The sequence below is a fragment of the Canis lupus genome, chromosome 8 (genome assembly GCF_011100685.1).
Source record: "Canis lupus familiaris isolate Mischka breed German Shepherd chromosome 8, alternate assembly UU_Cfam_GSD_1.0, whole genome shotgun sequence".
Lineage (NCBI taxonomy): Eukaryota > Metazoa > Chordata > Mammalia > Carnivora > Canidae > Canis > Canis lupus.
Window position 1 is genome coordinate 1,446,435 of NC_049229.1, and position 16,737 is coordinate 1,463,171.

Here is a 16,737-nt window from a genome sequence, read left to right on the forward strand (position 1 = left end):
TGTCTCAGACTTATACTCTTCTAAGTCTTCCTCATCTCAGACAATAGCAGCACTTCCCACAGATTTACTCTGGCCAAAAAAGGATGGATTTTTTAAACGTCCATTGCCATGTAATACAGACTGAAAGTGTGCATGTGGTACAGGTACATCATGTTACCTGTTCACAAATGGAATACTTGTGTCTAGCCTATACCCACACCAGTACCCCACACATCCCCCTCAAGGTTCTCCCCGTCTTCTTTGAGAGAAACCACTATCCTGACTTCTGATGCACAGATGGCCATATTATGAACATTTAAGTGTTTTCAAATAAATGATTTCATTTTAATAACTTTTTAATAATGCATGTGTATATATGTACTGTGATGATTGAATCCAGTGGTTCTCAAAGTATACTGTGAGAACCCTGGAGGGGGTCCCTGAGACCCCTTCAGGGAGTCCCTAAGGTCAAAACTACTTCTCACAGTAATCTTAAGATGTTATTTACCTTTCCATCATGCTTACATTTCACGTTGCTGAGTAAAAGCAGTGGTGGGAAAGGTGCTGGTGCCTTAGCATAAATCCAGGCAGTGGCACCAGATGATGGTGGCCACCGCATTGTGCATCAGCACACACTCGAAGCTCCAAATAAAGAGTCCATTTCACTTAAGAATGCTCTTGATGAAGCAGTAAAAGTCATTTATTTTTATTAAATCCTTTTATTACAAGGTTTTTAAAAATAACCTGAATGGCAAGATGGGAAGGATTTGTACAACACTTGTGTTGCATACTAATACATGATGTTTGTCTCCAAGAAAACCAATTGTATAATTAACTGGCCACTTTTTTCTTAAAACACCATTTTTACTTGAAATAATAACATGGTTATTCAGACTTGGATATTTGGCAGATATTCTCTCAAGGATGAATAAGTTGAGCTTGTCACTCTAGGGAAAAGAGTAGATAAAATTTTGTTGCCTCAATCTGATAAAATTCCAACTTTCAAGTGAAAATCAGAATTTTAGAAAGCTATGCCCATCACCGTGAAATTGACAACTTAAGCTTAGACGGCTTTGCTGATGAGTTTGGTGGTGATATTTGCAAATGTGATTTTTAAAATACTATCAACATTTGTAAGATCTATGTAACTTGGTAAACCATGTTTTGCAAATAACCGATGCCTGTACATATAAAATAGTGCACAAATAAAAGATCCATTCAAAGTGCAAGATAAATCAATAAATTTAATATAACAGTATAAAAAAGTTGTTGATTTCAGATTCCACATTACAACAGATCTTTAAGAAGCCACCGGTTTTTGAAGTTTTTTTTTTTTTTTTTTTTTTTTTTTTTTTTTAATTTATGTATTCATGAGAGACACAGAGAGAAGCAGACTCCATGCAGGGAGCCCAATATGGGACTCAATCCCAGGACTCTGGGATCACGACCTAAGCCAAAGGCGTACATTATCACTGAGCCACCCAGGAGCCCGGTTTTTAAGGTTTAATATAATATCAAGGAATATTCATGGAAACGCTATTTAAATATTTCTCCCTTTTCCAATTATATCTCTGTGTGAGGCTGCATTTTCTTCATATGCTTTAACCAAAACAAATTTTTTTTTAAGATTTTATTTATTCATGAGAGACAGAGAGAGAGAGAGAGAGAGGCAGAGACACAGGCAGAGGGAGAAGCAGGCTCCATGAAGGGAGCCTGATGTGGGACTCGGTCCAGGGACCCCAGGATCATGCCCTGAGCCAAAGGCAGACGCTAACCACTGACCCACCCAGGGGTACCAACGAAAACAATGTATTGCAGAAGATTGAATTCGGCAGATGTGAAGATCCAGCTGTCTTCTGTTGAGCTAGACATTAAAGATACTTGCAGGGATCCCTGGGTGGCTCAGCGGTTGAGCGACTGCCTTTGGCTCAGGGTGTGATCCTGGAGTTCCGGGATCGAGTCCCACATCAGGCTCCCTGCATGGAGCCTGCTTTTCCTCTGCCTGTGTCTCTGCCTCTGTCTCATTCTATATGTCATGAATAAATAAATAAAATCTTTAAAAAAATAATATAAAAATTTTAAGAAGATACTTGCAAAAATGTAAAATAATGCCATGCTTTCTGCTATTTTTTTGCTTTAGAAAGTAACAATTATCTTTTGTAAAGATATGATAATGTTAATATGTCATGATTTTATTTTTTGATGAACAGATGAACACTTTAAAATTTTCTCATTCTTAATTTCTGATAATGGTAGGCATTAATAAATGTAATCTATAAAAAAAGCTCTCTAGGGTTCTCTGTAATTTTTAAGTCTAAGCCTATCCTGAGATTAAAAAGTTTGAGACCTACTGATTTAATCATCTCATATTAATAGATTTTTTTTTTTAAGATTTTTTTATTTATTCATGAGAGACACAGAGAGAGAGGCAGAGACGCAGGCACAGGGAGAAGCAGGCTCCATGCAGGGAGCCTGATGTGGGACTCGATCCCGGGACTCCAGGATCACGCCCTGGGCCAAAGGCAGACACTAAACTGCTGAGCCACCCAGGGATCCCCGCCCCCCTCTTTTTTTAAAATTTTGTTTATTTATTCATGAGAGACACAGAGAGAGAGAGAGAGAGAGAGAGAGAGAGACACAGGCAGAGGGAGAAGCAGGCCCGATGCAGGGAGCCCGACGTGGGACTCGATCCTGGGTCTCGAGGATCACACCCTGGACTGCAGGAGGCGTTAAACCGCTGTGCCACCAGGGCTGCGCATTAATAGATTTTAAAGTTGAGTCCATTTTTTTACCATTACAGACATTACTGCAATGTACTTTTTTTTCCTCATGCTTATGATTATTTCTGTAGGATAAATTCCTAGAATTTATAAATTCCTAGAATTTCCCAGAAGTAGAATTTGTAGAATTTGCTGTGTCAAATGACAGGCACATTTTTATGTTTAGAAAAATTGGGAAAATTGGGATGCCTTGGTGGCTCAGCGATTGAGTATCTGCCTTTGGCTCAGGCCTGATCCCGGGGTCCTGGGATTGAGTCTCACATTGAGGTCCCTGCAGGGAGCCTGCTTCTCCCTCTGCCTGTGTCTTTGCCTCTCTCTCTCTGTGTCTCTCAAGAATAAATAAATAAAATCTTTTAAAAAAGAAAGTTGGTAAATTGCCTTCTACTGTAGTTGTGCTATTGTTCCCATAGATGTATAGTAATTAGCATTGCCAATCTCATAGATTTTAAAATGATATTATATTTTAAAAACTTTTGCACTTTTCAGAAATCAGTGAAATGAGACATCTTATATGTTTTTCTTCTGCAAATTGCTTATAAATGGATTTGTCCTTTTTTGATGTGTTATGACCATCTTTTTCTTAACTGATTTCAAAGAGCTCTTTGGAAAAAATAGCTTCTGATAGTCATGTTAGTGCTGCAAATAATTTTCTCCATTTCCTGTAATTTTATGAGATTTTTAAATGTCAAAGAGATTTTTTTTTTCATTTTGCCATATTTATTCATCTTTTCCTTTGTGGCTTTTGAGTTTTATGTCCTACATAGGCCTCACCTATTCCAAATTATAAAAATACTTAATCTATATTTTCTTTTCCTGATTGATTATTTTTAACCAGTTTAAATTAAACCCAGTCTAGAAATGTGGCAGCTCAATTTTGGTGCTAATCTAAATAGGATCTGTAATTGCATGTAATGGGAACTTGAATAATTTCAAATTTAAGATGATAAATTCACAGATATGCTGCATCTCACACCCCTGCGTAACCCCTGATACTGATACTTCTTCTGTCTGCTGTTTTTCTCTAGTTGAGGAAACGTGTGAAGCTTGAAGGAAAAGAACTAGAAGAATACTTAGAAAAAGAGAAACTAAAGAAAGAGGCAGCAAAAAAACTTGAGCAGTCAAAAGAGTGAGTTATTTTCAGATAGATTAGGAGTTTATATGTAAATTATATGTAAATAAGAGACTCCTTGACTGTAGGGAGCAAACAGGGTCGCTGGAGGGGAGGCGGGGATGGGGATGGGGTAACTGGGTAATGGGCATTAAGGAGAGCATGTGATGGAATGAGCACTGGGTATGATACGCAACTGATGAATCACTAAATTGTACCCTGAACCTAATAATATACTATATGTTAACTAACTTGAATTTAAATTTTAAAAAAATTTAAATTTTCTGTTGACTTCACGATTTTTGTTACATTTTTAACTGGTGCTAGAATGCCAACTTCTTTCAGTGCTAATTTTTTGTTTTGTTTTTTTAAAAAATCAAATTTATTTTTAAAGAGATTGTTTTTAAATGACTTATTTTATATGTATTTCTAATTTCTTGTTCTTGTTCCTCCCTTATGTGGATATATTGCCACATGGTATCATCTTCCCTTCTCTAAAGAAATTCCTTTGATTTTTGTTTCATGGATTACATATCTGCAGGCAATAACCTCCATCAGATTTTTCTGTGTTTTTTTTTATTTTTTTCAGTCTGGCAAATATCTTTTTCTTTTTTTCTTTTTTCTCTTTTTCTATTTGTATTTGAATGACATTTTTACTAAGGATACAGATCAGCAATTTACAGACTTCATTGTTTCTGGCAGGGAGTTTCAGACAATGCTGTCATTGTTTCCTTTGTCCCTCTATAGTATGTGTTTTTCTCCATTGATTATAACATGATGTACCTTAGTGTGTTGTGTTATTTAAAATATTTTTTGAGTATAGTTGACACTTTCAGTGCTAGTGTTAATATGCATTTATTAACTAGCAGTTAATGCTATTTTACAAAATTATAAATTTAATTATTATTGTTGAATTAATTCAAAAATAGTGTTGTAAATATTAATTCAAAATATTGGGACTTTATGACCTTTATCTGTTCCACAATCCTTTTAGGGCAGACATAGATTCCAGTGATGAGAGTGATGTTGAGGAAGACATTGACCAGCCATCAGCTCATAAGATGAAGCATGACCTGATGATGAAAGGTGAAGGTAGTCGGAAAGGAAGTTTCTTCAAACAGGCTAAAAAGTCTTACCCTATGTTTCCTGCCCCAGAAGAAAGAATTAAATGGGATGAATATGGAGAAATTATCAAGTATGTGAACAAAACAAGTTTTTCTTTCTTTCAGTTTAGACTGTGTATTTTGTGAATAACTCAGTGTATCATTAGAACTCAATAAATTTGGCCTTTTTGATCATGTTGTGTACTTCGATAGTTTCTGAGTACCGCACTTTGAAAAATACAGAGGACTTGTGTAGTTTGAAACAAAAAGAAAGTTTAGAGGAATACCTAAAGAATTAGTATTAAAGGCAAACTAGCAGTTTTATTACCTAGGTATGTGAAAAGTTTAAAAAGATGAACAAGACTTCCTCCATTTAAAGAGAGGGTAAGGTGGACACCTGGGTGGGTGGATTAGTTGGTTGAGCCTTTGAGTCTTGATTTTTGGCTCGAGTCTTGATCCTAAGATCAAGATTTCTGCTTGAAATTCTGTCTCTCTCCCGACCGCCCCACTCACTCAAGCACTATCTTTCTCTCTCTCTTTCTCTCCCCCACTCCCCCACTCTTAAGTAAATAATTCTAAAAAAAAGAGAAAGAGGGCAAGGAACATGCATTGGAGAACAACACAGGATAAAGAGAATTTTTGATGGATGATGATGTGTGAAGTTTGGGAAATGTGTTATATTTCAAGCAGTGTTGGACAAGGGTTTTGGTTACGAGAGGAATATGAGATAGCATGGGTAGAACCATGGGAGATCTACCAGCTCTACATGCACTATTGGAAAAAACAACTGAAATCACATGTTCTAATCCAATTTTGAAAACACTATTAACCTGTGTGCAGATTGTTCAGGGCCCCGTGGCTTTCCAGCTGAATGTCAGATGCTGTAGCACAGTGCACGGTGTCTCACGCTGTTTGGTGTCTCCCTAGTTTTCTGTGATGCCGACGTGCGCTCTCTGTTCTAGTGGTACCATCCTTATTGCAGCCTCCTTCTATGCGACTTTTCCACGTCAGGCGCTTGCATATGTTCATCCCTCAGCTTTGTTCTGTCTTCCTGTCCCAGGTCTCTGTGCTGCCAAAGTGGGTGTTACAAACTGCTGGAAACCTTTCCTGTGTTTCTTGCTTACCACCCCAACACAGTCTGGGTCCCTCACTTGTACTTCCTTTGTTCCTTGGTAATGCTTTCTTGAGCATATAGTGGATTTTAGGTCATTCTGGAATTTAATGAGCAAAGTTTCCACTGTTTGTGTGGCCCTCTAAAATAGTAGAGAGGAAAAATAACAATATAAATAGCGTTGGTGAGTTTATGTACCATTCCACTTAATTAGTGTCCAGTCTGTTCAGCATGTGAACAGAGTTCTTTAGCTTCAATTTCCTTATCTGAAGAGTGGGGATAAGAATGAAATGAGGTTGTGTTTTTAAGACATTTAACATAGAATTTGGTGACTCATGACTTCTAGGAGATGCACTTTGAGTGCTTCCTGCTATACTGCTGTTCTGTGGATCATAGATGGTGAAGTTGAACTCCAGGTTCTGAGAAACTGCTGTACAGTCTAGGTGTTGGGTAACAGAGGCCTGCATTCCCAGAGACCAGTGGGAGTGGGTTTGGGCATGTGGCATAGATAATTACAGGAGGCGAGAAAGAATATTCTTATTTTTTACTTTTTTTTCTTTCTCTTTTTTTTTTTTTTTTAATTTACTTATTTTAGAGAAAGAGAGAGAACCTGGGAGTGGGGAAGGGCAGAGGGAGAGTATCTCAAGCAGACTTTGCGGTGAGTGTGAGAGCCCAACGCTAAGCTTGATCTCACAACCCCAAGATCATGGCCTGAACTAAAACCAATAGTCAGATGCTCAACCAGCTGACCCACCCAGGCACCCCTGTTCTTTAATTTTAACATACAACTCTCTCTGATAGGGGAAGTAAAGATGGGAACATAGACGCATTCATACTTTGTTGAAATAAAGGCAAATGCCTTTGAGGGAGCTCATTATTTTGTATCTTAGTCTACTTGGTAATGTGCCAATGGAGAGTCATATGCTTTCTTTGGGCACAGATGGAGTAACCAGGGCCCTTCAGGAAATCAAAAGAGGTCCGAGATTTATAAGACTGGGAGTTGGGAAGAGAAACCACAGAAACTGAGAGAAAGAATGATTCAAACAAATGCAGGGCCAGGTTGTAAAAGTACTTGTGATAGCCACGAAGATCTTTTTTTCTTTTTTTTTTTTTTTTAATAATAACTTTATTTTTTATTGGTGTTCAATTTGCCAACATACGGAATAACACCCAGTGCTCATCCTGTCAAGTGCACCCCTCAGTGCCCGCCACCCAGTCACCCCCACCCCCCGCCCTCCTCCCCTTCCACCACCCCTAGTTCGTTTCCCAGAGTTAGGAGTCTCTCATGTTCTGTCTCCCTTTCTGATATTTCCTACCCATTTCTTCTCCCTTCCCCTCTATTCCCTTTCACTATTATTTATATTCCCCAAATGAATGAGAACATACACTGTTTGTCCTTCTCCGATTGACTTACTTCACTCAGCATAATACCCTCCAGTTCCATCCACGTTGAAGCAAATGGTGGGTATTTGTCGTTTCTAATGGCTGAGTAATATTCCTTTGTATACAAAGACCACATCTTCTTTATCCATTCATCTTTCAGTGGACACCGAGGCTCCTTCCACAGTTTGGCTATTGTGGACATTGCTGCTAGAAACATCGGGGTGCAGGTGTCCCTAGCCATGAAGATCTTCCAGTGGTCTGTCTAGGCCTCTTTCCTAGCCCACACAGCATGTTTTACAGAGCATTCCTCAGTGGTCAGGAAAACAGAATATACACAGTCATTTGGTAATCGGTGTTATAAAGTTGCATTAGCTTTGGATCAATTGTGTATTTAAATCTTGAGAGATGTGAGGAGTCTAAAATTTGTGCCATCTACTAGTTATATATATTATATAATATTAGTTTGCCATTAGCACTTCTAATTAGAGACTTATTATTTAGACCAGAAGATTTCTTAGTTCCAGAACTCCAAGCGACTGAAGAAGAGAAAAGCAAATTAGAATCTGGCTTGACAAATGGAGATGAACCCATGGATCAGGACTTATCTGATGTTCCTACCAAGTGTATTTCTACAACAGAGTCTATTGAAATAAAGTAAGTGCTTTTTGTTGCATTTTGAAACTAAATTCTAAGATAAAATTTTAAGAACTTGAATTACATAATTTTTCATTGTTTCAGAAGTGAAAATTCTGAATATCTAGTAAGTTTGTACTTTTAAAATTTAATTTCTTTTTCTGTGCAAAGACTTATAAAGTATGGTGGCATTTTGTTTTCATTAATAGTATTTGAATGCCAGTGTGTTTGAATTGGTGGTGAGGTGGGGTTTAAACTTCAAATTGGGGGATCCCTGGGTGGCTCAGCAGTTTAGCGCTGCCTTCGGCCCAGGGTGTGATCCAGGAAACCCAGGATCAAGTCCCGTATCAGGCTCCCTGCATGGAGCCTGCTTCTTCCTCTGCCTGTATCTCTGCCTCTCTCTCTCTCTCTCTCTCTGTGTGTGTGTGTGTGTCTCTCATGAAAAAATAAAAATAAATAAAATCTTTAAAAAAAACAAAACAACTTCAAATTGTACATTTATATGAAGAAACATTCTGGCCTTTTTAGTAAGTCTGGTAGCATGTGAACTTGTGCAGTTCACAAGTTTAATTTTTCTAAGTGTTTCATAAACTATACTCCTTATCTCTAGTGTCCTTATGTCTTAAAAATGTTACTACAATCAGAAGTAGTTAATAAACCTTTTTTTCATTTGGTGCAGTTAATAACGCCAGAAAATCATCATTCTGGATGGATTTTTTTTTTTAAATCATTAGAGAACAAAGTGGTTTGTCTAGTGATATCATTTAGCATATATTTTGGAGTACACCTAATATCTAAATAATGCTTATTATCAGTATCACAAAATTCTCTCTAGAATGGCTGTATTAGTTTATATTTTCCCTAACAAGAGCAGAAGGCTTCTTTCATCCCTGTTTCCTTACCAGTGTTTGGCATTATCTAACTCTTCAGCATTTTCCAGTACAGAGTAACATATCACTGTTTAAATTTGTCTTACTGTGATTATTATCTTCAAATGCTTGTTACTTTTTTTTTCTGTGAAGTCCACGTGCATGGCCTTTGTGCATTTTTCTGTAGCAGTTGCTGCTGTTTTGTTATTGATTTGCAGGGGATCATTGTATATTTTGGATATTAGCCCTGGTTGGTTACAGACAATGCAGATATCTTCTCCCATTCTGTTACCTGTTTATAAGAGTTGTCCATGGTCTACTTTAAAAAAAAAAAATCTTTAATTTTGATGTAATGAAATAATAAAATGTTTTCCATTATGGTTTTAGAATTGTGTATAGAGAAGTCTCTCCCTGTCCATGGTCACAGACATAATTCGTACGTTTTATTCTATTATATTTTAAGTCTTCACATTCTCTCTTATGGCTTCAGCTCAACCTGCTGTTATATATGGCATTAGAACAGGATCCAGTTTTACTTTTCTTTATATAGTGAGCTATTTTTTTCTAATAGCTATTGAGTAATCCATAATCCTTCCCATTCAAATACTTATTAACAATATAATATGCGTATTCCTCAAATCCTTATTTTACATATTCTATGCATTTCTTTCCTGATGATAAAAGCCATTAATAACCTAGTTTTGGAGTTAACTTATCAGAAAAGTAACCTTGAATAATCCTGTCTAATTACAGAGCCAGAGTTACTTACATAGACTATGAAGGACGCTCTGATGGAGATTCCATTAAAAAGATCATTAATCAGATGAAACCACGACAGTTAATCATTGTCCATGGACCACCAGAGGCCAGTCAGGATCTCGCAGAGTGCTGTCGTGCATTTGGTGGGAAAGATATTAAAGTGTACATGCCAAAGCTACATGAAACAGTGGATGCCACTAGTGAAACTCATATCTACCAGGTAAGTGTGTTGGCATCTGAAGCCACACAGAAATAAACACTTTTTGTTGCAGATTAGGACAGGTAGGGATCCCTAGGTGGCGCAGCGGTTTGGCGCCTGCCTTCGGCCTAGGGCGCGATCCTGGAGACCCGGGATCGAATCCCACATCGGGCTCCCAGTGCATGGAGCCTGCTTCTCCCTCTGCCTGTGTCTCTGCCTCTCTCTCTCTCTCTCTCTCTCTGTGACTATCATAAATAAATAAAAAATAAATAAATAAAAGTGATATAAATATATACTATATAAAAAAAAAAAAAAAAAAAGGACAGGTACACATTAGGAATATAGTGGTGAGTGAGACCCATACGGTCCCTTGTCTTCATAGATCTTACGGTCTGTGGGGCTTTAACAAGGAAAGAGCATTTATCACATTGTTAGACCTCCAGTAGAGAAAATACAGTATGTTGTGGGTGTATAAAGAGTGAGACCCCCAACCCAGATTTGGAAGTTTAGACAAGATGTCCCAAAGTACGCAATAACTAAGCTGAATTCTAACATGTTTAGATGGGTCATCAGGGTGGCATAGAGAGTGGGAGAGAGAGAGAAAGGGTATTCCAGGCAGAGGGAACAAGATTTGCAGAAGTATGAAGGGGAGAAGAATAGGGAGTATTCAAGAATTCAAAAGTTTTATAAAAATTCACTGATGTCAAGGGTCTATTCCTAATTGAAAAAAATGGAAGCAGGTATAAAAAATAGGAGTAGCACAGAGGAGAGATTAGCTTTTATCTGATAGTGGGAGATGATAGCAGTTAAAGCAGGAGTGATATCTAGATTTGGTCGGAATTCACCAGGCAGCAAAGTTATTCTGGGCAGAACGAGAGGAAGCAGCATTCCAAGAATATGGATGTGTGAAATTCATGGTGATGGAGGAAGCAGTAACTCAGTACTCCTGAAGAGCACCAACCTTAGAATCATCTGGGGGAGGTTTGGGGGTGACAGGGGGACTCCATGCTCTGGATTTAGTCTCATCAGTTTTGTTAGAGTCGCTGGAGGTGGGACCTTAGCATCAACATATATTTTAAGAAATTGCCATGTGGGGCAGACCGGGTGGCTCAGCGGTTTAGCGCCGCCTTCAGCCCAGGGTGTGATCCTGGAGTCCCAGGATCGAGTCCCACGTCGTGCTCCCTGCATGGAGCCTGCTTCTCCCTCTGCCTGTGTCTCTGCCTCTCTCTCTCCTCTCTCTCTCTCTCATGAATAAATAAATAAAATCTTTAACAAAAAGAAAAAAGAAAAAAAAGAAATTGCCATGTGATCCCAATGTGCAGTCAAGGGTTAAGAATCTTTTTTCTTTACTTTTTTTTTTTTTTTTTTTTTAAGATTTTATTTATTCATGAGAGACATACAGAGAAAGGCAGAGACACAGGCAAAGGGAGAAGCAGGCTCCATGCAGGGAGCCCAATGTGGAACTCAATCCCAGGACCCTGGGATCATGTCCTGAGCCAAAGGCAGACACTCAACTGCTGAACCACCTCGGGGCCCCGGGTTAAGAACCTTTTGGAAAGCAGACAGCAGTCCTCATGATCTCACAGGTCACTAGGTCTTTACCATTCGCAGTGAGGATCAGATGAGTGCAAGATTTTCGAATCTTAATACACATTACCAGAGTCAGGAAATGATAGCTGTTTGTATTTTGTTGTCAATTTATATTTCGTGGACTCCCATCTCTCTCCCTCCCCTTTGCATTGTGTCTAGGTGAGATTGAAAGATTCACTCGTCAGCTCCCTTCAGTTTTGTAAGGCAAAAGATGCTGAATTAGCTTGGATAGACGGTGTCTTGGACATGAGAGTTTCCAAAGTGGACACAGGAGTTATTTTAGAAGAAGGAGAACTGAAGGATGATGGAGAAGACTCCGAAATGCAAGTGGACGCTCCTTCGGATTCCAGCGTTATAGCACAACAGAAGGCCATGAAGAGTCTGTTTGGGGATGATGAGAAAGAGACAGGTGAAGAAAGCGAGATCATTCCAACCTTGGAACCATTGCCTCCCCACGAGGTAAAAAAAAAAAAAAGCATGTGCTTTTTGTGCATTTGTCATCCTTTGGATTTTTCTTTTGTTTTTAACTCTTTAAATTATGTATCCTATGTAGACGAATTTTGGAGTTTTAGAAAAAAGATTATTTACAATATGGCTGTGTGCATGCAGGAGCGTGTGTTTATATCCTGGACTGCAAGGGAATGATAACAATTACAGGAAATATTTAGCAAATATCATAAGATATATTATTGTTTTATGATTTATTTTTTCAGTATTTAAATATTGATTGTGAGGATTACATCACATACCTACTTCCAGTTAGGAGATTTATAGTTTTTTAAGACTGAAACTCTTGTACTCCATTTTTGTACATTGTTAGCTCAGCTGAAATCACTTTCGGTTTTGATACAGGTAAGAATCTTTTATAAAGTATAGGTATAATTTTAATCTAGTATTTACATGTTCTCAGGAGATACTCTTTTAGCAAAGATTTCAGGTAATTAACTTACAACAGTGTTAAAACTGTGTAGTAAGAGTCCTGTGTGCATGTCAGAGGACTCTAGACTTTCTGTGTAGTAAGGAGTAGAGAGCCGACCTCTGTCATTGGATTCCTCTCTAGTAATACTCTTGAGATTGGGGGAGGAAAAAGAATCTTTTTTTCTCTCTGCTAAAGCTAGTAAGCTTCACGGCAATTTCCAAGTAGCAGCAATAGGTGGAACCGCTTATTTTTCTGATTCTAAAACCCCTGGCATCCACTGCATTCACTCTAAGGGAGAAGGGAAGGTGAAAGTGGGATCAGGGGAGGACTCCCCTGAGAATTCCCTAAGTGAAGGAGTTGGATCTGGAAAATGAATTTTTTGGTTCAGTTCTGCCTACTGGCACTCTCCTTGACCCCCTCAGGCAAGTGGGTGAGTGAAGAGCATAACATCACCAAATCTCCCTGTTACTGTGAGCTATGACTAATAAAAACTGATGGGAAACTTGGGCTTTGTAATGTTAAATAATGAGGTAAAATTCAGAATAGCAACTCAGAATGTGATTTACAGCCTTGATAGGATCCCTTAGAGGTCTTCAGGGAATGATAGAAAATATCTTAGAGATGTGTTACTGCACTTTATTCAGTACAACTGTATGTGTGGTGTCTTATTTGAAGTTCTTCTTTCCCCTTTATCCTTGTTTAAGGTTCCTGGACATCAGTCAGTTTTTATGAACGAACCAAGACTGTCAGACTTCAAACAAGTTCTTTTACGGGAGGGGATTCAAGCTGAATTTGTAGGAGGTGTGCTTGTTTGCAACAATCAAGTAGCGGTCCGTAGAGTAAGTGTGGTTTTTTTCTTTGTTTTGTTTTGTCTTTAGGATTTTATTTATTTATTCCTGAGAGACACAGAGAGAGAGAGGCAGAGAACAGGCAGAGGGAGAAGCAGGCTCCATGCAGGGAGCCTGACGTGGGATTCGATCCTGGGTCTCTGGGATCACGCCCTGGGCTGAAGGCGGTGCTAAACCTCTGAGCCACGTGGGCTGCCCGTAAATGTGTTTTTAATAAGGGGCAAAGTGAACAAATATTTCCTTCTGATGTGTTGCCATTTTGACTTCTGTGATTCTTGATCAGTAATTTCACAAACTGGAGACCGTAATTTATATTCATAATGATGACCTTAAAGGCTTATAAAAGTGACTCTTAAAGAAATAATGTATAATTTTACTGTAAATTTTTATTACTTGAATCTTGACATTTACATATCTATGTAAAATTCATGACTTGAATGTAATATCCTTATTTTGTGCTGAGCAACCCATTTCCAGACCAATCATCAAATAGTCGAGTTAATATATCTTGTTTATTATGTCTGCATATTAATAGCAAATATACTAAAGTTTGTTTTTTGTTTTTGTTTTTGTTTTTTACTTTCTAGACGGAAACTGGACGCATTGGATTAGAAGGCTGCCTTTGTCAAGATTTTTATAGGATAAGAGACCTTTTATATGAACAGTATGCCATTGTGTAAAGGACATGATGTCAGGAAGTATCTGTTTGACCTTTCTAAGAAAAAAGCGTTCTTATTCTAAGCTTTTGCTTTTTTGTCTTGTAACATACAGAAAGAATTGCCAGAAAAATTTAACATGCATTCGATTTTTTAAAAAATGTAAATAGAGTCCATTTTGCTAATGCTCAAATGAGCACTCCACATTTTAGCTTTCAGAGTGATAGAGATCCTAACAAGTGTGCAGGCCCAAGAATCGAAGGTGATTGGTTTTCTCTACAGACCCCTTGTTCTAGAAGGGCTTTTTACTTGAATAAAACAATGCAACTTAGCAAACCAGCTCATGGCCTTAGAGAAACATGTTTGCATGTTGTGAATTCTTGCAAACAGTTTCTTAAATTTTCTGGAATGAAAAGTGAGAATTATTGAGAAAAGATGTGCTATGTAAAAAAAAAAAAAAAAAAAAAAAAAAACTGAAGATACAGTTTTTTGAGGCCCGTGTGTTTAAAAAAGAAAAAACAAAGAGTATGTGCTCTAACTCTTCTTTTGAATTCTGATATGCAGTTGTCTTCACACATATCTCCTTACCCTACCTGTATTTCCCAGTTATTCAATCTAGTGGAAGGTGGTACATATTTCGTTCAGAAATCAATTTTTATTTCTCCTATTACTTTACCAAGATTTTGTTGTTCAGGTTGAATTACAACAACTAACATCATTTGAATATATGTAGTGCAAAAGAACTCCTGCTATTTTAGTCTTAAGGATTCTGTATACATGTTAGATACATCTTAGCTATCGCTAGGTTACTTCATTGAGAACTGTTTAGTGCTTTGTTTTTAAGGAAACAAATGTTGAACCTTATATTTTTATAAGGTGATAGTATAATTGAATCAAAAGGTGTAAATGTTTTCATCTCTTAGGCTTGCTCCCTCCTAAGGTTGCAGAAGCAATGGTTGGATTTTATACACCTTACTACAAAAATAATACTGAAGTTGTATAAGGTCATCCTTTCTGTGTTCCTGTCTTTCTTGGGGCTAGCGGCCCAAATACAGTATAAACCACTTGTGTTTAAGAGTAAAAACTGAATATATGCAATTTTCATTGAACTTAAAAATGAGAATCATGTTGCCCTATTATAATCTTGGATGCTTGTCTAGTGTGTAGCTTGATCATGGCAGTCCTTGATCTTTATTTCTCAAGTAATTAAGCCCTCTTTTTAATGCTTAGCATTTTTAGAAGGATCATTCCTGTTTAACTTATATGGAACTATACATAGTATAGTACTACCCAGTGATATCAGACTAGAATTAATATTTTATTCTCTTTCAAAGTTTATAAAGAATTTGTTGTGGATTATAGTGCTAATGCAAAGTTTCAGTCTTCTGATAGCAAAAATCAGATATGCAGAACACCATTACAGAAGGTGACGATAAAGAGTATGTTTTCTTTGTAGAGCTTTGAAAAAATTCAACTTAAAATCCTGTTACTGAAAAGAGTAAGCCTGGAATCCTATTTATATTCCAGGGGAAAGAAAGTCTGCATTTGTTATATGGCTTGAAGCATCTGGTTATACAGATTACATTGCGATACTGATATTGAAAAATTATTTCTCACTTAGCCTTTTTATTGTCCTATGAACAGGAATTAAATTTTAAAGTGCTGCTTGAAGATGGCTGTGCTAACTAATGTCATTGCAAGAGCAATACTTTGTCCTGTTTATTGATGGCAGGATTACTAAAATTTCTAAAATGAAGACATTTCTTTAGCCTTAGTTACTTAAAAATATACATTTAAAAAAGGCTATAAAATAAATCATGAACTCAGAGGAACTTTCAGATTTTGTTTAGAGGCAAAATAAATACAAGTGGACCATCAGCTGATTATAAATAATTTGGTCAAAAAAATTTATTGTAGTATTTGTTACAATGAATTATAAATGTCAAGTATTGTTGAAAATTATTGTTTTTATGAACCAGTAGGTGGTCTGAAATAGAAGTGAGGAAATCAATTTTCTAAGAGGGCCTTTTTAAAAAAAATTTGAAATTCATATACCATAAAATTCACTCTTTTAAAGTATATAATTCATTAGCTTTTAGTATATTTAAAGTAGTGCAACCATTACCACTCTCATTCCAGAATATTTTCATCCCCCCAAAAAGACACTCTGCCAATTAGCAGTTATTTTCCATTCCCTTCACCCCAGTCCCAAGCAACCATCAATCTATTTTCTGTCTATATGGATTTGCCTATTCTGAATATTTCATAAAAATGAAATCATACAATATGTGGCCTTTTGTGTCTGACTTCTTTCACTTAGTATGATATTTTCAAGATCCATTGATACTGTAGCATGTGTCAGCACTCTTTATGTGGTTGAATAATATTCCAGTGTGTGTATATACCACATTTTGTTTATCCACTCATCAGTTGATAGACATTTGGGTTTTTTCAATTTTTGTCTAGTATAAATGATGCTGCCATGAACATTCCTATACAAGTTTTTTGTGTGAATGTAGGTTTTCAGTTTTGGGGGAACATATTCCTAAGAGGAGAATTGCTGGATAATACAATAACTCTTTTGAGAAACTGTCAGTTTTCCAAACCTTATTTCCAAAGTGCCAATGCTATATTACATTCCCACTAGCAGGATGTGAGGATTCCAATTTCTGCACATCCTTGGCAACACTTGTTTCCTACCCTATTTTTTATTTTAATCGTCCTAGTGTGTGTGAAGAGGTATTTCATGGTTTTGATTTGCATTTTCTTAATGACTAATGATGTTGAGCATCTTTTCTGT

The 16,737-nt window shown here is 37.2% G+C and overlaps 1 protein-coding gene across 1 annotated transcript in view; it reads left to right on the top strand.

Moving 5' to 3' along the window:
• Nucleotides 1-16,224, top strand: part of CPSF2 (cleavage and polyadenylation specific factor 2) — a 34,201-nt gene extending 17,977 nt beyond the window's left edge. Inside the window, exons 10-16 of the mRNA XM_038544117.1 lie at nt 3,785-3,885; nt 4,862-5,062; nt 7,966-8,118; nt 9,720-9,945; nt 11,674-11,973; nt 13,138-13,272; nt 13,869-16,224. Of these exons, the coding sequence (XP_038400045.1) occupies nt 3,785-3,885; nt 4,862-5,062; nt 7,966-8,118; nt 9,720-9,945; nt 11,674-11,973; nt 13,138-13,272; nt 13,869-13,961 (1,209 nt within the window). The 3' untranslated portion in view covers nt 13,962-16,224. The remainder of the gene's footprint in view (nt 1-3,784; nt 3,886-4,861; nt 5,063-7,965; nt 8,119-9,719; nt 9,946-11,673; nt 11,974-13,137; nt 13,273-13,868) is intronic.
• Nucleotides 16,225-16,737: the final 513 nt, after the last annotated feature.